At 38.1% G+C, this 22,448-nt stretch overlaps 3 protein-coding genes across 6 annotated transcripts in view; 1 reads left to right on the top strand and 2 right to left on the bottom strand.

Annotated features, from left to right (window-relative positions):
* Window positions 1–3,371: 3,371 nt before the first annotated feature.
* On the bottom strand, window positions 3,372–5,615 carry Mettl18 (methyltransferase like 18). Its single transcript, XM_052737434.1, has 2 exons — window positions 5,502–5,615; window positions 3,372–4,745 (listed from the first exon to the last, which is right to left on the bottom strand). Exon 2 carries the CDS (start codon window positions 4,546–4,548, stop codon window positions 3,451–3,453), a length of 1,098 nt encoding a protein of 365 aa, XP_052593394.1. The 5' UTR covers window positions 4,549–4,745; window positions 5,502–5,615; the 3' UTR covers window positions 3,372–3,450.
* Window positions 5,530–22,448, top strand: part of Firrm (FIGNL1 interacting regulator of recombination and mitosis) — a 45,560-nt gene continuing 28,641 nt past the window's right edge. For 2 of the 4 annotated variants that reach the window (XR_008217949.1, XM_052737425.1), the window contains exons 1-10: window positions 5,530–5,891; window positions 9,354–9,393; window positions 10,231–10,319; window positions 11,249–11,353; window positions 12,077–12,217; window positions 12,998–13,160; window positions 14,974–15,058; window positions 16,634–16,772; window positions 20,511–20,591; window positions 21,952–22,016. Coding sequence is in view for 3 of the 4 variants with exons in the window: in XM_052737425.1 (XP_052593385.1) it covers window positions 5,673–5,891; window positions 9,354–9,393; window positions 10,231–10,319; window positions 11,249–11,353; window positions 12,077–12,217; window positions 12,998–13,160; window positions 14,974–15,058; window positions 16,634–16,772; window positions 20,511–20,591; window positions 21,952–22,016 (1,127 nt within the window). In the remaining variant the exon portion in view is untranslated. Of the gene's footprint in view, window positions 5,892–9,353; window positions 9,394–10,230; window positions 10,320–11,248; window positions 11,354–12,076; window positions 12,218–12,997; window positions 13,161–13,684; window positions 13,803–14,973; window positions 15,059–16,633; window positions 16,773–20,510; window positions 20,592–21,951; window positions 22,017–22,448 lie in introns of those variants that run through there. The other 2 variants (XM_052737427.1, XM_052737426.1) reach the window with 2 other exon arrangements.
* Scyl3 (SCY1 like pseudokinase 3) overlaps window positions 5,805–22,448 on the bottom strand; it is a 90,412-nt gene continuing 73,768 nt past the window's right edge. The window contains exon 15 of the transcript XR_008217950.1: window positions 5,805–6,195. The gene's annotated coding sequence lies outside the window, so the exon portion shown is untranslated. The remainder of the gene's footprint in view (window positions 6,196–22,448) is intronic.

The following is a 22,448-nucleotide window of genomic DNA, read 5'->3' as shown; positions in this document are numbered from 1 at the left end:
ATAACATTCTGAGGTTTGGGGTAGGGAAGTTATACAACAAGACATCATCTCCCATTTGGGGAAAATGAAAAAGCAGTTAAGAATGTGGTTATTTTAATGCTTAATATTCAGGCATGGATGCATTTCCTGTTAAAGGAGACGAAATGGAAGTGTTGGAAACATCTGTACCACCCTTCCTAGAAATGTTCCTCTGTGTTTTCCAGAGGTGAGAAAATTGTTCTTAATTGTGAAAACCCTGAAGGAGCTTGGGTTCAGCAAAGCAAACAGGAAATAAAGTTCTGTTTGTGGAAAGCTCAGGAAACAAAAGCAAATCCCTAAAATATGTGCCTCGTGTTCAAGATTCTCAGATAATGGGAATGTGGTGTGCCAGTGAGCTGACCAAATTTCTAGATGTATAGTATTTCCCCCCACAAGTTCTACAGGCTTTCATGCTCTGTAAAATAGATCCAAAATGTAGTGCACGGAAATTTCTAGAAGTTGCATCTCTGGATTCTTTTAGAGCATAGGGCAACTTCTCTGAGGAGCTGACTTATAACCCAAGTTATGGTGGCAATGTGTGTGTGCTTTTACCCAAAGAAAAGTCCTCAAGCTGAGGTCTGGATATTCTGGCAAAGCACTGGGTTCACAGTGTCACACTTTCCTTGCCATTCCTGAATGAAACACTTTGGAGGGTACCACAAAGCAAAGACACACTTGTTCCTCTCCAAGCTCCTTCTCTGGTCAGGAGCAGGTCTTTACCAACTCTGCAGCCCACATCACATGTTAGCTATTGCATTGTATTAGCTACCTGGGTAAGTGCTATGACACAATGTCAGAAGCATATTCAGAGGACGCTTTGGTTTGTGCTTTAAGAGGGAGTAATTCATCATTGCACTGAATGTATAGTGAGTTCATGCTGGTGGGGTATGTGGTGAGGATTCCTTATTTCTTACAGATTAGGAAGCAGAGTGCAGAATGCTGGCACTAACCCAGCTTCTCTCTCTCTCTCTCTCTCTCTCTCTCTCTCTCTCTCTCTCTCTCTCTCTCTCTCTCTCTTTTTCTCCTTTAATTCACTCTGGGACCACAATGCATGAGGTAGTGCCACCCACATTTAAGGTGAGTGCTCCCTTTTTGATTAATGCTGTCACAAAACATCCTCACAGACATGCCCAGAGGCGTGTTTCCTGGGGGAGTCCAAATCCAGCTGACAGTGAAGATTAATCGTGACAGCATGGGGCATGGGCAAGTCATAATTCCTGGTGAGCACAGACACAGCCCCCAGTGCTCGGTTTCCAAATCCCAGACAAAAAAGCCCGTTTAAGATAGAAGGTCTGGGTTCTGGAATGGTGGAAAAAAATGAAAAATTGACAGAACACATGTGGAACAGATAGTTTAGAAACATATTCATGAGATGTGCTCTTCTGTACTTTTAGCAACCCACAAGACCAAGTTTCTGAAAAAGAAGACCTAGGAATGGGGCGGTAAGTAACGAGTGGGGGTGGATCAGAGTGGATGTGTGACGGGAGAGAATGGAGACGGACGGTGGGCAGGAGTCATCCTAGAGCTTAGATTTCCCTTCAAATTCTGGACAAGAGTGAGCAGGACTTCCTATCCAACTGGGAAAGCATGGCAGCTAAACATTACAAGAAGTCTCAGAGGGAGAGGGGCCGAAAGGACTTCTCAGCAGTTAAGAGTGCTTGCTGCTCTTGCAGACAGCCTGAGTTTGGTTCCCAGTACCCATGTAGGGCCATTCATAACTGCTTGTAACTCCAACTCCAAGGTATCTGATGTCTTCTTTTGGACTCCCACTCCATGGGTACTACACTCACGTGTGTAACACACACACACACACACACACACACACACACACACACACACACACACACACCTTAAACAATACAAATAAAATCTAAAAGTAAGTTCTTAAGGAGTTTTTTACTCATACACAGGAAGTGTAATTGGTCCATGATACCCAACATTCACTTACTCTTATGGGGCCACTATCACAAGCCCTGTTTTACTGATAGGGAAATGTGTTTTTAGGCATATATATATATATATATATATATATATATATATATATATATATTCAATTAACAGCCACTGACTGTACTTATTAGTGGGCTTTTATGTGCTATGGAAAATTGATATTGGAGTATAAAACTCACTGCTTGAACATATATGCCTTCTTAAATGATTAAACAATTAATTCTATAAATCTTTCTAGGCACCATTCTCTTGGACTAGATTTATAATCAAACTTCCTACCTCAAATGTCCTTTGTAGCCAGCTGTCATGGGCAAATGCATCTCCTTTGAGTTATTACCTCAGAATAATCTTTAATGATTGTATTTAGTATCTAGTTCCCAGTATAGAATTTCATTTCTGTTACCATTTACTTTTGGTGGGTTCTCTTCCCAAGGTCTGACATTACGTCGTGAGCATCTGCTGCTTCTAGAAAGGCCTCATAGAAGATCCTCTCACCAAGAGTTTAATTTACCTGCATAATTGAGGTACTTATTTGCCTCAAAAACTTTTTTTTTAAATTTTTTTCCCCCCGAGATAGAGTTTCTCTGTGTAGTTTTGGTGCCTGTCCTGGATCTCACTCTGTAGACCAGGCTGGGCTTGAACTCACAGAGATCCACCTGGCTCTGCCTCCCAAGTGCTGGGATTAAAGGTGTGCACCACCACTGCCTGGCCCTTTCTTTTTTTGAGGAGCTTACAGACCAGAATCTGAAGTTGTTCTTCCTATTTGTCCTCCAGCCAAGGTTCCAGGGTCTCATACTTGGCTTACAGGGGTGAGAGTCAACTTTCAGTACTGTTCCTTCTATTACCATCCATACATTTGTTGTTGTTGTTCAAGTTCTGGGGATGGAACATAGGGTCCCCTGCGTGCTAGCAAGTGCTCTACCACCAAGCTGCATCCCCAGCCACTTTCACATACTGTATTGGATTCTTGTGTGTTCATCTTAATACAAATTCAACTGTCCAGCATGCTAATGCTTTTACACAATGCAAATCAATAAAAACGTCTTCCTAGTTACATAGGCCTTCAACCAAACACTTAACATTCAGTATTACTCAGGGACGAAGTAGTCCTTAATAATCTAGCCAGGCACTTCACGTGAACAAGGAACTAACAAAGACTGCAGAGAGATTCACAAGCTTGGTAGGAAATGGGAACATTCCCTGGGGAACACCTTTATGGAATGTTAGAGATGGTAGAAAGCTCAACTGAATGAAGGTGGAGAAAGAATTTTCATACAAAGTGATTCAAGAGTTCATCAACTTCTCAGGCAAACTTGCAGTTTTACATGGAAAACACAAGGCTGCTAGTTTACTTGGCTTATTATTTTAATAAGCAGAACCATACAAATACCATAATTTTAGAAAAAATAATAATAAAAAAGAAATTAAACAGTCATAAGTTCTGGGTTACTCTGTTTATTCCATTAGGCCACCCAGTGCATATTAACTGGGGTATTTAAAAGTCATTTCAATTAGGAACCTTTTGAGACCTTCATCAATTATTTCAAGTGTTTTAGTATCAAATACATCCCTTTCTTCTACAAACTTCTGAAAGAGATGAACACCACCACCAACACCAAAATAATGTGCTTTGCTGGCCAGAAGCACCCGACCATTCCTACTCAACAGTCTGAGGAGCGTTTCATGCAAAGTGCTGTAATAATCTGGATTATAAATGGTTTCTGAAGTGAGAATGAGGTCATATTTCTCAAACAGTTTTTCACTTAATACAAGCTTACAAAACTCAGACCACTCCCCAGAGAAAAACCGACATTTACTTATTTCTTGGGCTACTTTTGACTCTCTTTGTCTTTTCCCATCTGGCTCATTTACATCATTACCCTCATCTTGCAAAGGGAAGTTAGCAACTACATTAGGTAAGGTCACTTCATCCATCACCAAACTGTTATAATCTTGAAAATGAACTTCTCTAGCTCCTCCTTTGGATGCAGCTATTCCAAGTAATCCTGATCCACAGCCAAGATCCAGCACTTTTTGCCCTGCAAATTTCACTTTGGCCTTTGTGAAATAAGTCAAGAGATCAAAGGTACACTCCCAGATTTTTAAGCCTCCTTCATAAACACCTGGAATCAGATCAGAATGAGAAGAAAAGCTTTTTGAAACTATGTTTTCTCCAGGGAATTTTTCTTTCAACAAGATGGTTTTCACTACTGTTATGTTAACATGCTGGGTACTTGGCAACATTTCCATAACTTTATTTTCTAAGACCTGATTTAAATCTTTAGGCATAGCATGTTCTTTAGCAACTCTCAAGAAGGGCTGTTTTTCACATGCTTCTGGGTCACCTGACCGGTCAGCTGCACTGAGTGGGTGGTCAGTGTCTTCAGAGGCAGCTGTCTTTTCCAAGCCATCTGGAAGCAACTCTGACAGTTCTGCAAAACACTTTTTGTCCTGCTTTCCTTTTTGACTTTTTGAGACTGATGGTTCCTTTGATGAATCCAGGGTCAAAGTTCCATCTCCAAGGGGTGTTAATTTATTTTCCAGATCTTCTTCTATACTGAAGTTGAACTGAAAGGCCATCCTCTTATTTTATGCACACAATCTTTACCAAAGGATGATGCTTCAACTACGAAGTGGGATTTAATAGCTTAACTGATTCACACAATCAATTAGTTCTGTTGGGATCAATGTCCATTAGCTGCTTATCCACCACTGGATATATTTAGAGAGGCTTCCAAAGACTGTTCAGAGGCCTTTGTTCCTCTTTCAATTCAGCCCTGGAAGTGGGGGAAAAGGAGAGAGAGAGAGAGAGAGAGAGAGAGAGAGAGAGAGAGAGAGAGAGAGAGAGAGAGAGAGAGAGAGAGAGAATGACAATTATTAAAAAAAGCTCTCTGTGTATGTGTGTGTGTAGGGGGTGTTTTAGGAAAATACAGATTCCTTAAGTATTCATAAGTAGAAGATAAAATGTAAAAACAAACAAAAGACAGCTACAACAGCGACTACCTTTACCAAAACAAAATATAAAGCCCAAGATTTTTAGACAGGTCAGACTAGCTAGCTACTCGGTGTCTACTTGTGCCCCCTAAATTTCCAACACATCATCTCTGTTAATCTGTCTCCAAAAACAGTTTAAGGTCTTATTTGGGTAAGAAGGACGTACAGGTGTGATCTGGTGTTTGTAAATTCATCCAAACGGTTGGATATTTAATCCAGATCCGTAATTTTAAACGGCAACGTGACAGAGGAATGAAATAAAGACTAGGACTGTAGGAAGTAAAATCAATTGTATAGGAACATTTTCAGCAATGTGCCAGACTTTTATAACACCTGTTTTAATTTGCACATTTCAGGAAGGTAGGCTCTTTGTTCACTTGGCAGGAGCTGTAGAGACAGAAGAAGTCCCACCACTAAAATCATTCCTACTTCCCAACCCTCTGCACTGTGGGGCGGAGAGTCATCCCCAGTTACAGGTCCAGCTCACCCTTGACCCCACGCGCACAGTCTCAAAGCCCCCAGCACTGAGGGTAACAAACCTGAGGACTTCTGGTCTCAGCACTCCAATGACGGATGTTAGGTTGAATGAAGTACGCAGGGTCCGAAACTCGTGGGGAAGCTCGCCATCAGCACACAGTGCCCACCAGCGAGACGAGTCCTCCGGCGGCTAGAGAAGACTCCGGCGCGTGGGGGCGAGGGGCCTCCTCTCTATGGTTTGGTGTGGGCGGAGCGCTCTCAAAGCCTGCTGGGACGGCGTCACCTCCGTTCTAACTTGTGGCGGGAGTTGGACGCGCTCGTCCGTGGCTGACGCCGGAAGAATGTCTCAGGACGCCGATGTAGAGGCGAACCGGGTCGTGCTGGAGACATTCAGCAGCTGGTCTCGAGAGGACTGCCGCCGGGAACTGCCTTCGGCGCTGCCTCGGCTCCTCATATCCTTGGAGGACGCTGGGGGGCGGGCCGCGGCAAGCCGCCTCCTGCCTTACCCAAGCGGGCGGCGTGTGGCCGGGCTCGAACCCTATTCCTTTACGGGGTGGCGCTGGAGGGAGCGAGGACAACAGTGGGTGCAGGGCCTAGGCCCGCCTGGTATGGTCGGACGATTGCGATCGGAACTTTTGAAGACGACTGGCGTTCTCATGCCTTAGTTTGTCCCTTCGTTTTTCCATAGGCCGTTCTTGCTGCCAAGTAGGGGAGATGCCAGGCCTGGGCTCCCCGGCCCGTCCTGGCGCTCGGTATCTGAAGTGTGAGAAGTGAAGGGTGTAGTTGTAGTTATTCTGTGGGACCACATCTTTAAAGAATGCTCTGTAAGACAAAAAATGCTTTCCCCTTTCCAGCCTCTGTTTCCCTTTTAGTTAGAAAGCGTTGCCTCAGGTTTTGGTTTAGATCGCGATGGAATTGTGTGCTGTCAGGAGCAAATGATAATTAGTGTCATGCTTTGTGTTTGTAATTGTAACTGGAAATCGACCCCCTTCATGCTAAACGGTGATTTTAGTATTATGTCTTTGATTCCACCTTATATATAAAATTACATCCCCCCTCTCACACACACACACACACAAACCCCTCCAAAACCAAAAGACCATCACTTTCTCTAGAGTGCAAACCCTGCACGAATGGTGTTTCACAATCAGTATAACTTAAGTATGTCTAGCACGTTGCAGTCATTCATTAGAGCTTAGGAAAAATCCAGTGTGGTACCAGTGTCTGGTTTTTTATACTCCTTGTGCAGATACGGAGTTATTTTGCTTTTTAGGTAAGGTCTTGCTATGTAGCCCTGGCTAGTCTGGTACTAGCTATACAAAACAGGTTTGTCTTGGGTTTGCAATGATCCTGTGTCTGTTGCGTTGGAATTATATGTGTGCCAGCCTGGAAGGAATTTGGAATTTCCTCCTGGAAACAGTTGTTTTCCTACTCAAAGACATTTATTTATGTAATGTGTGTCTGGTATAATGCTAGGCTTAGAGTGAATGACGATGCGATGTTTTTCTCCCCTCAATCTTAGAGGCACCTTCACTAAATTCAAAGCACCATTTCTACCTTACCTTGCTACCTACTAAGAACTCAGATCTCATTTCCAGGTTTTCTTCTGTAAGTAAACCTTGAATACTCCTTTGTAACCAGCAAATTGTTGTTTCTGATTCTAAATTACTTCTTGAATCCACCTGTCTCCATTGCTGCCACTGTGATTCCAATCTTTACAATCTGGACTAGTGATATTCTCCTTGTTTCTACACAGCTCTTCTATAATCCATCCTTACAAAGTTTAGAGTGAAAAACAATTCACTTTATTTCTTCTTCATCATACCTATATGGCTTAATTTTAAGAATACAGTCAGAACTTGTCTTCAGGGTTCCCCATAATTTAAGCCTGGTCCTTCCTTCATACCTAGCTAGCTACACTTAGTCCACAAGATGACTTACTTGAGAATCTTTGTTCTCAGCCTAATTTGTTTTCCAGCCTTTTCAACATCTCATTCTGGCCTTCCTCAGAGTTACTTCCTTAGAGGAGCCTTTTCACAGTCCTCAGTCTTAGGTAGCTCCCTGAAACCTGTCTTAGGGTTTCAATTGCTGTGGTAAAACACCATGACCAAAATCATTTTGGTGGAGAAAAGGGTTTATTTCGTTTTGCAGCTCCATGTCACAGCCCATCATCAAAGGAAGTCAAGACAGGAGCTCAAGCAGAGCAGGGACCTAGGGAGGAGAGTTGCTTACTGGCTTGCTCCTTGTGGCTTGTTCAGTGCACTTTCTTATAGCATCCAAGACTACCAGCCCAGGGGAGTACTGGCCAAAGTGAGCTGGGCTTTTCTACATCAATCATCAGTTAAGAAAATGCACTACAAATCAATTGAGCAAAGCTCGTATGGACTCACAGACTGAAGCAGCAAGCACAAGGCCTGTACGGGTCTGTGTCAGGTTCTCTGCATATATATTAGAGCTTTTAGCTTAGTATCTTTATGGGACTCCTGAGTGTGTGAATGAGTGGGTCTCATTCTTGTGCTTTCTCTTGGGTTTTTTTTCCTTCTTTTGGTTTGTCTTATCCAACTCTGATGTGATGGTTTTTGTTTTATCTGATATAATTTATTTTGTTATTTCTTAGAAGCCTGTTCTTTTCAAATGAGAGACAGAGGGTGGATCCTGAGGGGAGACGAGGGAAGGAGGAACTTGAAGGAGCAGAGGGAGGGGGAACTAATCAAGATATATCAGATGAGAAATGAATCTATTTTCAATAAAGTGGCAGGGTGGGGTGGAGTGGGTGTACTACTATAGGCCTACAGGCAACTCTTTTGGAGGCATTTTCTCAATCTAGAGTCCCTTCCAAATGACTCTAGCTTGTGTCAGTTTGACATAAAGCTAGCCACACCACCCTATTACATTTATGGTGTTGTTTATGGTTTTCTGGAGACCATTTGATCCTTAACTTCTTTGCGCCTTCCTCATTTTTTCCCTAACTGCATTGTCAAGTATAGAGGCAGACGTTTGGTTTTGCTCATTGTTTTAGCCTCACCACTGAGAATAGTGACTGGCACATATGTGTTCAATAAAAATGCCTAGATGTCTCAAGTAGTTTTTCAAATGTTGGTATTTTACTTTCTTCTTGTACAACAGATGGAAGAAAAGTGCAGTAGATCACAATCTTATCACCTACTAAAACTAGTTTCATATTTTTTACTTTGTTTATTGTCCAGTTATTTTCTGAATATTTGCCTACTCATAACTTAATATTATGGAGTAGCAGGCTTTCTGAATTTAAACTGGAATTGTTCCAGTTGGCAGATTCTACCCTCCTGAATTGAAAAGTTTTAGGTTATCTCATTTTAATTGCAGTTATAAAGAGTTAAAGTTCAGAAGAGGGATTTTTGTGATAGTAATGGGTAACTTTTTTTTGACATTGTACAAGGATTCTTATTGCTTTTACAATAAAATATTAGTACTTATTCTCAGTGATGTACAAGTATAGTTTATACTGTGTTTATTGTTAATTCATATTATAATTAAGTTGCAACAATTTGCAAGCTCCTGCTACCAGCAGAAGATTTTCAGTCTGGTAAGATAGGTAGGTAAGTAACATGCAGAATTAAGCCAGATACAAAGGGCAGAAGTTCTAAGGAGAGTTTCTGTCCTATCATAGAAGCCGGAATTCAGGATTACTGCAATACTGTCTTCCATCAGTCATAAGTATTTCATGATTGCACTTAGTTTGAAAGTTACTTAGCCCTAAGTAGTTTTGAAACTTCTTCCTTAAAATTTTCAAAAAACGTTTGTTTATTTGATAAATGTTAAGTTTTGAGAGGTAAAAGAAATCAGGGATTTGGGTATAATTTTAGTCTCTTAGGGATTATTGGTAAATTTTAAGGATCCCTTTTGAATTTATTCCTTAATTATTTTATATTTACTCTATGTATCAGCATTCTGAGAGTTGGATTGAACATATACGTAAGTAAAATTTTTTTGTGTGTATGATGTTGTGTATACGAATGTCATTAGATAAGATTTTAATCTTTGTTGTAGCTTTGGTAACTTCCTGTTATATAAAAATGAGATAATTCCTTCCAATCATAGTGTTTTTAAGTTTTAAATTCCGTTTTTGGTGATGTATTAGCACATTGAAATTTTTTTTTTTTTTTTTTGGTTTTTCGAGACAGGGTTTCTCTGTGTAGCTTTGCGCCTCTCCTGGAACTCACTTGGTAGCCCAGGCTGGCCTCGAACTCACAGAGATCTGCCTGGCTCTGCCTCCCGAGTGCTGGGATTAAAGGCGTGCGCCACCACCGCCCGGCTACATTGAAATTTTTATGCTCTGATAGGACCAAGATAAAACACCATTTCAGTCTGTTATAACTTTCAGCCTCTTAACATATTTAGTGTCATTTAGAAAATACTCTGGGTTAGAAAAAGCTTACTGTGTTGACTCTAGATGATGACAAATTTGTCATTTGGAAAATTTTTAGTCTCCATCTGTTTTCATGACTTCTTATAAGAAATCTGTTTTCTGATGTCCATGCATGCTATGGCATGTGTGTACATGAACGTACACATGCAAACATGTATACAGAATTTACTTTTAGAGAAAAGATTATGATGGGGACTGTGTCATTTCATTCCTTACATTTCTGTCAGCCCAGCTATAGGTCATTATATATACCTGTTTATATAATTGTTAAAATTTGAATTTTCACCATTTTAGAAACACATCTTTCAAAAATGTATTTTAATGGTAGTAGATCCTGTTGAGTACAGGTATCCATACCCATTTAACTTATTTTTGCTTTATAGGAATTTTGAAAATCATTACTGATATGTTTTTGCCTCATGTGAATCACCTGACACTGGAACAGAGTGTCTTTTCCCAAATTTTACCAAAGGTACAGTTTTATTAATTTACACACTATAGAAGTTACTAAAATTTGGTCTTAACTTTGTATAATCTGTTCCTAATTTTCTTAATTCTCTTATTTTTCTAATATATCAAACATATTTGAGTGCAAATAAGTAGTAAAAATAGTTCACCATTTGTAGTAATTCGAGATAGCCTTCATAGACTAGGGGTATAATACAACTAAGCTTTTTGTATATAAAGCTGCTCTGTAGTGTAACATTTCATGGGGATGTGTAGCGTTTGGGACTAGATAACTGTTTATGTAGCTGCATAAATCTAGTTACATGATGTTTCTATTTGCGAGTTCATTACTGTTAAGTGATTTTTATATTTAAAAAGGTGAACTAGTCAAAATACAATGCCTGGCGGGATGGCGCATACCTTTGATCCTAGCATTTGGGAGGCAGAGGCAGGCAAATTTCTGAATTCGAGACTAGCCTGGTCTACACAGAGTTCCAGGACAGCCAGGGCTATATAGAGAGACCTTGTCTCACAAAATAAAAACAAAATATATAAATGGGTTCTAAATATAAGACTTCAGTATAAATTCATAACCAATATCAAGAAATGCCCTTGTAAAGCTACAGTTGTTTTGTTTGATTAAGGTCATTGTCTTTTATTGTATAGAGTAGTACTGCACTTGTCAGACCCCCAAATGAACTTTGAATGAGTTCTTTTTCAATTACTAAATACATTGACACCACAGAAATGAAAAGCAAAGCAAGGCTTGAGGCTTTGTTTAGCAACTCTCCTATAAAGGTACTTTTAAATTAGGAACAGTGGTTAACTATGAAGTGGGTAGATGTTACTAGTGAATAATCAGATCATTTTGTTGTCTTTATTTTTCCTTCAAAGATAAGTCTTTTTTTTTCTAGTGATTTCTATTCCTGTTTATACGTTGATTTGTTTTCACAGACTATAAAATTGTTTGATGGAATGATATATGAATTAACCACTCAAGCTACAGAACTCTCAAGCCAAAATTTAGAAATCCAGATCACTCTAAGAAATATTTTACAAGTAAGTGTATTAGAAAGAGAATGGAGCTGGGTGTCATGACATACTTAAGGCAGGAGATGCCTGACTTTAAGGGAAGATGGGGTTATATAGTGAGATCCTGTTTCCAAAAAAAAAAAAAAAAAAGTTTTTTGTAGCAGAGGTGAGGGGTGGTGCCTCATGCCTGCCTGTTGTATTAGGGAGGTTGAAGTCAGAAGATTACTGAGTTGAGGCTAGTCAGGGTTAAATCTCATCTTCAAGAAAAAAAAAAAAGACAAACCATTTATTCTTTATGAAATGGCATGATTCTAGAATTAAATTTATGGACTTAAATAAGTATTGAAAGACAATTTCTGAATTTTTTTTTTTTTTTTTTTTTTTTTTTTCGAGACAGGGTTTCTCTGTGTAGCTTTGCGCCTCTCCTGGAACTCACTTGGTAGCCCAGACTGGCCTCGAACTCACAGAGATCCGCCTGGCTCTGCCTCCCGAGTGCTGGGATTAAAGGCGTGCGCCACCACCGCCCGGCCAATTTCTGAATTTTTATATGATGTTATGTTAAGTATCTTAGAAGACAGATCAAGATAGCATCCTGAATTCGGTCATGATTCTAAGTGGTGTGAAGGTCACTGAAAAGAGAGAGGCATAGAATGCTTTGTCACTGCTATAGGTCCAACACTCAGAATGCTGCCTAATTTCTTTGTAACTTACATAAAAGTATATCTTGAACCAACCTCTCCTTATTTCCAGACAATGGCGCAGATCTTAGGAGGCCTTACAGGATTTGTTCATCATGTATGTACCACACAGGAATCAGTCATTCTAGAATATATTCATAGTCTTCCCTCATCCATCCTGCATATAATTAAAAAGACATTTGTACATTGTAAGGTAAGTATTGGGTCTGTGTAGAGTTTAAATGGCCTGGAATCAGTAGGCAGAAGTACTGAATAAGTGTTTATGCATAAGATTTTACATTTTAGTTGATATTACTGGGATAGCCTTTTCTGAGGAGCGAAGATAGACACAGTTGTTTCACAAGTGAATAAAAAGTGGTTTTGGAATTGAATTTTTCCCTTCCTAAAGAAAAATGGTTATGTTTAACCACAGGAATCTTGGAAATTGTTGTGTTAGATTTGGACAAAGGGGCTTACTTAACTCATCTTAACATTACTGAAGCAGCTTTAAAGCACAAAAGATGGCTTAGAATTTGTAGGGCACAGGCAGTTTCATTATGGATGTTTTGCTGGGTAAATGACAAATTGCTCATTAACTAGACTTGTACATGGTGATGGAGTGCTAAAATGCACCATTTAAAAAAATTTTTTTAAAATTTTATGTCCATTAGTGTTTTGTTTACATGTATGTCTGTGTGAGGGTGTGGGGTCCCCTGGAACTGGAGTTACAGACAGTTGTGAGGTGCCATGTGGGTGCTGGGAATTGAACCCTGGTCCTCTGGAAGAGCAGTCAGTGCTATTAACTGCTGAGCCATCTCTCCAGCCCTAAAATGCACTTTTTACATTCTTGCATTTATCAAAGTACATTTAATAAAGTATGATTCTGTCAGAACATTACATTTATGATCTCAGTCTCTGATAGTATGGGCTAAAATAAATTTGAATTTTGAGCTGTTTGTGATCTGTTTCTCTTCTTTTTATATTCTGTGATTAGAATAGTGAGTCTCTGTATTCTGGGCGCTTACACCTACTGTCAGACCTTCTCCAGGGTCTTTTCAGGGAGGCCTATTCTCTCCAGAAGAAGCTGATGGAACTGCTGGACATGGTCTGCATGGGCCCTTCAGTAGATGAAAATAACATTTTGTTGATGGTGGAAGGTGAGCAAAGAATCATTGATTAGAATAGCGTAAAAATGGCTATAGTTCACTAATCAACTAAGTTATCAAACTAATGTTTCTCTTGATGCATGCTCTCTTGCTTATGTATAAAAAATAATCTAAATCTTCCTAGATGAATTTTCCGTCTTTTAAATTTGTAAAATTTAGTTTTTATACTTTATTATAGATTTGAATATCGAGGTAAAATATATAGTAGCTAATTTCCACACAAAAGATTTAACAAATAAGGATGTATCTAACTTTTTAACCTTTAAGCTACTCTACATTCTGAGAAAGCAGCCTTTAGAGTTTTTTTCTCCTTAACTCATAACAAAAAGGGAAGAGGAGAGGGAGTTGAAATTCTTTTCTGGAATTCTGTGTGTGTGTGTGTGTGTGTGTGTGTGTGTGTGTGTGTGTGGTGGGGGGCTTATGAATGTATAAAATACTTTTATTATAATGAAAATAATATTCATTTTACATTTATTCCTCTATTGTTTCTTTGTTTTTCTTTGCTGGGAATTAAGCCCAAGGCCTTGTACGTACTATTTCATTCTACAGACTTGCTAATTATCAGCCAGGTGTGATGGCACAGGCCTGCACAGCACTTGGGAAGATGAAACAGGAGGGCTTAGAAGTTCTAGGGTAAGCCTGAGCCCCATAGTAAAGCCCTGTCTCATGAACACAGCACAAAACAGAGTTACTGATTGAAATCTGTGTCATTGATTTCATCACTCATTAATGCGTTATGATCTAGAGTTTAAAAAATAATACACTAATATAGGAAAGCAAAGATTATATTCCTAACTTTAATGTTAAGAGAATAGGTTGATTTGGGGGCACTTACTAGGTACCTTTTGCCCTCTAAGTAATCAGCCTGAAAATCTGTTGTTTAAAATGTTTTATTCATAATTCCATGTACCTTCAACTTAGGCTGGCATTATCTGCAGTAATTTTCTGTGCAGCTGGCTCATTTGTGCATTTATAGCTAAGAACTTCACTCACCTCTGGCTGTTTGCTGAGGCAGAAGTGGTGAGAAAGTCATGTACATTTTAACACAGGCTCAATCATCATTGTGGCTTTGGGGTTTCCAAGAATAGCAAAGGAGGACAAGTCCCAGCACACCAAATCTTGGTTTGGTTTGCTTTGATTATTGTTCCTTTTATCAAATTAAGTTATTGATCTATGCCCGAAGATAGTATTATGGCTTCGGGAGGGCCAGTTGGGGCCAGTTATCTAGCACAACCAGAATAAAACACTTGGATGAATGTAAGGTAGTGTAAATTAGTTGTTCCTTGTTAAGTTTTCTCAGCAGTGTCTTTTTTTTTAAAATTAGAATTGTATCTACAGAATATTTCGACTATAATAGGATATAACTTTTATTCCACTGAACGTTTTTGGTTTTAATTGTCATTTGGTAGCTATAAACTGCAAAATCAATATTTCTTTAGTTTTGAAACCTTAAAAATATAACATTTATTTTCAGTAATTATTTGACCTGGTTCTTTTCTTTTCTTTTTTCTTTTTTTTTTTGATTTTTCAAGACTGGGTTTCTCTGTGTAGCTCTGGCTGTCATGGAATTCACTTGTAGAACAGGCTGACCTGGAACTCACAGAGATCCTCCTGCTTCTGCCTTCCAAGTGCTGGGATTAAAGGTGTGCACCACTGCTGCCCAGCTGACCTGGTTATTTTCAAACTAGTACATACTTTAATTCAGTCAAGTATGAAGGTGTTCACTTGATCCATTTAAATATAAAAGAATATCATCTCATATAACATTTGATTATCCTGAGAGGCGTGTTATCTTTCTTTTTAGTTATTCATTCCTTATTGGATGTCTGCTCTGTTATCTCCAGTATGGACCAAGCATTTCATGCCAATACATGGAAGTTTATAATTAAGTAAGTTTGTTAAATTTCCTTTTTCATACTGTAATTTCTATATCTCAAATTCTAAATAGTTCATGGTTTTTAGATTACATTTGAAAAATTTTATGTGGTGAATACTCATTGGCTCTGCTGCATGATAATTCATATATTGTACAGGTAGCTTCTAAACCAAACTGAACTCCTCTATACTGCTATAAAAAAATAAAAACAAATAAAAAACCCTACAGTTGTAGTTAGTTAGCTGGTAGCTCTGAAATAATGGACCATGAACCAAAGTATGCCTGAATCATGTGCTTGCTACTACCATTGTTAGGTAATTATCAATATCAAATATGGCGTGTCTAAGTCAGAAATTAGTAACTATATTTGGAGTTGACAGTAATCTTTGCTATATACAGTTGACTTGTTCAACCCTAATTCTACTTTTCAAAGACTTTGAACTTAAATTGAAGCCTTATAAGGGCTAATAGGGAGAGTACCTATAGTAGTTATTAGATGCTGAGGGGGGAGAAGAGGCATCCTCTACTGCATGAATAATTTAGCTACTTTGTTATTCATGTATAATGTATGAAAAGCTGGGGTAACTCCTTTTAGGTACCTTTCTTGTTCCCTCAGGATGTTAACTTGCAAAAAAGTAATAGGAGTGTCACTTGTTCGCCATAATATGTGTACCTGAGTCCTTCTGAGTTTTTGGACAATTTGGTTAGTTTTTCTGAACCTTAGTTTGTTCATCTTAAAATAGGATAATGATAGCACTGCTTTGATAGTATTGCACTGAACATTGAGTTCACCATTGTGAATTGCTGAAACTTCATACGACACCCTGTGAATGCTCAGTGATTTAACCACATGGCCGTCCTCACCCCACCAAGCCAGCATTGCTGTCATCTGTCCTTCATTCTTGCTCCTTTCCAGTGCTCTGTTTTCAGAGTGATATATTTAAAACTTAAATTGGATCATATCACCCAGCTTGTTAAAGTCTCCCACCATACAGAGCAATAGCTTAAGCTTTTCTGGACACTTTTCCTTTACCAGCCCCTCTGCTGCTGCTTGCTTTCTGGTCTCAGTTCTTCAGATGCAGGAAGTTCCCCTGTCCCAGGCCTTCCACAGCTTGCCCTCTGCAGAGACTGTTCCTCTCTCCTGCTCTGTACTGTAAGCTTCTGCTTATCTTTAGTTCCCTGGTGCAGCATTAACATTCTTGTAATTGTTTCATAGTACATAGGACTTTCTCAGCCTAGCATTTATCACAACTAATTATTCTGTTCTCACGTTTATTTAACATTCTTATATTAGGCCATATATTCCATATAGATAGGGCAAAAATTATGTCCATTTGATTTATTTCTAATCCTCAAGACCCAGCAGATTGCTTGACAAATAGAAATTCAATTAATATTTGACAAAGACAAAAATTTAGCCACTAGCCTTGAAGGTAAAGCTGGCACATCTTAAATGTACCATGTTTAATATATAATATATTGTGTTGATGAAAATGTTCTATAAAGTAGGCGTTCTATGGGCCTGAGTTGATTGATGTGATCACATGTCACTTCTGGTGATTTTATTCTTCTCTTTTTATTCGTTTAGGCAGAGCCTTAAACATCAGTCGGTTATAAAGAGCCAGTTGAAACACAAGGAAATTATTTCTAGCTTGTGTGAAGACATTGTTTTCTCCTTCCATTCCTGTTTACAGTTAGCTGAGCAGATGGTACAGCCGGCTGCACAGGTAAAATGTAATCTAACACCACTGCAAAGGGGAGTTAGTGTTTGGGTAGTTACTAAATCTTATTTGAACACAAAGAGTATGGTCTAGGGTTTTAATTATTTTCTCTTAAAGAATCTGTAGAATTATTTACAACTCATAATTACTTTTTACCTAGAACATTGTATTACATTCACTTCTTTCATTTCCTATAGCATTTACCTTCCCATCGTTTATACATACTTGGTTGGTCAGAACTTTTCTCTGTTTTACATTTATTTAAGGTCTTCCTAATGTAGAGATTGTCAACCTTTCTGTCACTAATACATTACAACCTTTAATAGTACTTGTGTGTGTGTGTTTATTCTTCTTTCAAAATTGATAGATACATTTATTTTGATTTCAAGAAGTTACAGTGTTGAATTGGCATTACCTCTATGAAATAAGACTGTTCTAAGCATGTGGAATAGGGTTGTTGGAAATTACAGTTCATCTTCATATAAAAGTATTATAGAAGCACAGTGACTTTTGATTTAGACTAATTATAAGTTTTTTAAACATCCCTTGATTTACAGAATTGATGGACCCAGGAACTAATATGTAGTTTTTATGGGAAGATGAGTTGACTGTTTCTTCCCCAAATGGCAGTAATATGGCTCCTCTTGTAGACCTACAACTGATAGAAGGTTCCTTTGTGCATGTGTTCTTCCCTACCAAACAGCCTTGGGGATAGAAGGATAGAAGTTTTATCAAAGTTCCCAGACTGGTGGCAGCTACTGCTGTACCAGGGATAATCTGGAAGGACAGAACCCAAAGGAACACAGGAATCTGACAAGGAGTTCTGAAACATACAGAAGTGAAGGATAGTTGTAGGAAGAGGTTTGCATTTTTTTCCTTGTTCATCTTTTTTTTCCTTTCTCTTTTCAGATGCCTTCATTCCCCCTTTTTGTTTTCTCAGTTCCTGGTTCCCTTTCTGGTTCTCAAGACCTTGCTGATAGGAGAGCTTACTTTTGTATCCTGTCAATGGCAGAGAACTTGTCCCCCTTTTCACCTGATACAGACCAGAAGTTCAGAACCTGTGGGTGGTCAAATGACCCTTTCATTGTGGTTGCCTAAGACCATTGGAAAACACAGATATTTATATTATGATTCATAACAGTGGCAAAATTACAGCTATGAAGTAGCAATGAAAATAATTTTATGTTGGGGGTCACCGCAACATGAGAAACTGTATTGAGGGGTTGAAGCATTAGGAAGGTTGAGAACCACTGATAGAGACCTATCTTCAGTCTCAGCCTTTTCAGTTTCCTTTTTGCTTGATGCTGCAGACTCACCAATTAGTAGTTCTTAGCCAGGAGATAGGGAAAACCCAAAAAATAGTATAGCCTGTAGTGGCAAGCCAAAAGAAAGTCTGGGAGGTTCCTAGATTAGATTAGATCAGAGTAGCTAATTATGTAATATATATATATATATAATATATATATATGTATATATATATAATATATATATATATAAATCTTAAATAAATTGGCTATATGAAAACAGAATTAAATTGAAACTTTCTCAACCAGATTATCATGTTTTGACTTATGTGCAAATTTTGGACTGATAAATGTGACCAACTCCATTCACTGACTGAAAGGGAGTTCTGGGGTAGCTTATATGTCTCTAGCCTTTTCACTCACTATAGTTTAGTATGCTATTCACTGTTGATATTTAGGATGTCTTCCCAAGCAGTAATCATCTGTAGTAGTCTACTGTTCCTTCAACAACAGAATACCTAAAATGAAGTCATTTGGAGACAGCAGCAATCTAGTTCTATAGTTCTAAAGTCAGGGAAGGCCAAGGTCAAGTCACAAGCAGAGATAAGGTGGGGGCATGCTCTCAGCTCAGTCTATAGAACCCATCTTTATGGAAGATGTCACATGTACTTTACAAAGAGTTTCAACGTGGTCATTTGGGATCTTTCTTAAGCTTACTTTGTTCCTCAAGGAGACTCGTGTGTACTTATTGTGTACATGGGATTGAGTTAAATATCACCAGGAACATTTTCGCCAAATTGTGCTTTGCTTCAATATGCCTAAGATAAACTACTCAGGATCAGACTACCAAAGTTTGAATCAACACTAGCGACTTAGTTGTGTTGATCCAAACTGCCCTTTTGCCTCCCACAGTTGCAGAGACCCTCACAGGAGAGAACTGGTTGAGAGTGTGTTCTATTTCACTCTTCTTGACAGTATCAAGTTGCTAAGAGAGTCTGTGCTGATACAAGTTAACATTAGAGTGGATTCATCTTTAATCTCTGTTCTTAAAAAAAAAAAAAATTAGCCGGGCGGTGGTGGCGCACGCCTTTAATCCCAGCACTCGGGAGGCAGAGCCAGGTGGATCTCTGTGAGTTCGAGGCCAGCCTGGGCTACCAAGTGAGTTCCAGAAAAAGGCGCAAAGCTACACAGAGAAACCCTGTCTCGAAAAACGAAAAAAAAAAAAAAAATTCCTCATGCTCTGTGTGTGTGTGTGTGTGTGTGTGTGTGTGTGTGTGTGTAGGTCGGAGGACAGTTATGTAGAGTTGGTTCTCTCCTTCACTTTCATGTGTATCCAGGGATCAGACTCTATCTTGAAGCTTGTGTGGCAAGCACCTGTATCTGTTGAGTCAGTCATCCCTCCAGCTTTTATTCTCTGCATATTTTACTTGGAAAGCACTGGATAACAGAGTTCATGTCGATCATATAAAAGAAATGTGAATTTCTGTTCACATAGTTTTTACTGCAGAAAACCATTTCTCATTATTTGTAATGAAAGTCAGATGTAAGTAGATTATTCCATTAATGGATAACTCAGATTTTGATTAGATTAAATTAGGATTTTGCCATAATGGGAAAAGAACTAAACATAGTTAACATTAATGTTAAGATAGATTATTTTCATGTGAAATAATTCTCAAAGTTAAAGATAATTCATTTGATTTAACTTTATGGTGCTAATTTAGAACTTTTATCCGTGCTTGAGATTTTTGTGTCATGACAGTATATTTGCCCTGTTCTTCATACTATATGGGATTATCGTAGATGAGTATGTCTAGTATTTTTAATCACTCTGTGTGATGGATGCTTGGCTCCCTTCAGTTCAAAAACATTGCATTACATACTTGGTGCAGTATTTTCGTGCTGTGTAGATCCAGAAACAAAGTTGCTAGTCAAAGAATTTTAACAGCTTAACTCCTGATATAAGTGAACAGTATTATTTTATGCTTCCATTAGCAATTAGAGAAAGTCCTTATTAACCCCCTTTCTCCCCAGCTCACGAATACCATGTATCATGTCTTTTTTAGCTTTGCTAGTCAAATAGTCTTCAGTCCTTCTTTCTCCCAAAAGATACATAATTAGATTGAAGTTTTTTCAGTATTACTCACCGACTGTTTGTATTCTCTTCTCTCCATTGCCTTTTCTTTTACCTTTTACATATCAGTCACCTCCTTTTGATTAATTTGACCCCCATATAGCAAATAAATTATTTAAATTTCACTTTCAAATCAGTAAGATAAGTTACAAGTACATTAAGTACAAGTAAGATAAGTTATAAGTTACAAGTACTACATTTTTAGTAATGCAGAATTCATAAAGTATCCTATTAACTGGTGGGAATAAAATAATTTTCATGAAAATTTCTATAATCACTTTGTTTACTAAGTCATTCTAGAAAATTTTGTCTCATTTACAGGTTTAGCTAATTTTATGTTATTATACTTATTTCCTTATGGAACAGGATAATGCTGACTACAGAATATTTCAGAAAACACTCAAATTGTGTCGTTTCTTTGCTAATTCCCTTTTGCACTACACTAAGGTAAGGCTCATTTTTATAATACATAACTGTAAAACAAACACAAAATTTTAAATTGTCCTTTTGTGTATGGCAGGGTGGGCTTGCATGTGTGTACACATGTGGAGGGCAGTAGTTGACATGGAGTGTGTCTTGTGTTCTTCTCCACCTTGTTTTATGAGGCAAGGTCTCTCCCTGAACCTATAGCTTTTTTGTAGACTTGGTAGTGAGCTCCTGGAATTTGTCTACTCTATCTCCCAATGCTGGGGTTATAGTATGCTGTGCCATAACTGGCTTTTATAAGTCCTTTTGCTTTCCTGGCATGTATTCTTACCTAGTGAACCATCTCCCTACTCCTCAGCTTGTCCAAACCAGTCATTTGAATGTATTTTTGAAGTTAATTTTGAAGATCTTATGGTTTAATACTATTTATTATTAAATATTGAGCATCTGTTATATTGCTTATATTGTTAGCATCATCATTGATATTTTTAATTTTCTGAAAATTAATTCGTAAGTTAATCATTTTCTATAGGCATAAATCAATTTGAAGCAAATGACATAGTTTATATTTAAATACTATTTATAAAGCCTGTTGATGGTGGTTCAGAGGCCTTTAATCCCAGTACTTGGGAGGCAGAGGCAGGTGGATCTCTGTGAGTTCAAAGCCAGTCTGGTCTACAGAGTTCCAGGACAGCCAGGGCTGTTAGATTGAAAAACCCTGGCTCGTAAAACCAAAAAGAAAAAAAAAAAAAAAAAAAAAAAGAATAAATAAATTCTCCAAGAGTGTGTGGAAGAAAAATTTAATTTTGTTTTAGTTCTTTGATGTTTGTTTCATACACATATATAATGCATTTTGGTCATTTTCATTCTCCATTAATTTTTCTCATCCTCCTCTCCTGCAGAACTTGTTCCCAAGTCCCCTCCTACTTTGATGTCTTTTTTTTTTTTTTTTTTTAAGGTTTTTGAAAATTTTTTTGTTTTTTCTCCTCTGGCATCTCCTCCCAGATACCCCCTACCTCCCTGGCCACCCAACTTTATATACTTTCTCTTTCTTTAAAAAAATAAAATAAAAAAATAACAACCCCCCTCCAACGAAATTTAAAAAAAACAAGCAAAAGGAAAAACAAACAAAACAAGAAATGCCAAAACTGAACAGCAGAGATGGTCCTCAGTAAGTGAGAGCTGCTAATTGTGGGTGACGGTGGCTCTAGCAGCCAAGGAGTTTGGGTGCTTAGCCTCATCCATGCTCCATTTTCATGTAAGCTTTCTTTTTATATTTGAATGTGGCATCTCCAAGTTTTTATTCTGTATGTTATGGGGGAAGATATGAGTTAGAAAGTCATGTGACATACAAAGAATGAATAGAGTTTTTTTATTTTAGGAATTTCTCCCTTTCCTGTCTGATTCTTGCTGTATTTTGCACCAGCTTTATCTTCAGATATACAGGTAAAATGGTGTGCCTTAAGGTTACTAAAGTGTAACAGTGCTACTCGTTCCATGTAAACATACATACTTACCTAACTAAAACATTAGAATGATTTTTCTTAATGTTTCAGTAAAGTTTTACCTACTTCCATAAAATACTGGGAGGTTTGAAGGATACAGTCCATGTGATAAGTACCAAAGCATTATATATATGGGTGTATTTTTTATATATTATATATATGTATGTATGTATGTACACATATATACATGCACACATACAGATACTAACATATATACACACATGTATATATACAGATTATCATATATAATGTATATTCACATTTTATATCAGCATAGTTCTGTTTTGGTAGATCTGGAAATTGACTTAGAATTATAAAGTTAATTTAGAGGGGTTTAGCAGCAAATGGAACACAATAGGCAGGAGGAATGGTA

Source organism: Peromyscus californicus, unplaced genomic scaffold, assembly GCF_007827085.1.
Source record: "Peromyscus californicus insignis strain IS unplaced genomic scaffold, ASM782708v3 Scaffold_14__1_contigs__length_90479793_seg_2, whole genome shotgun sequence".
Taxonomy (NCBI): Eukaryota; Metazoa; Chordata; class Mammalia; order Rodentia; family Cricetidae; genus Peromyscus; species Peromyscus californicus.
This window is presented reverse-complemented; position numbering and strand designations above follow the sequence as displayed.

Coding starts and splice junctions, on each gene's coding strand:
- Mettl18 (XM_052737434.1), bottom strand. CDS start 4,548: ATGGCCTTTCAGTTCAACTTCAGTATAGAAGAAGATCTGGAAAATAAA.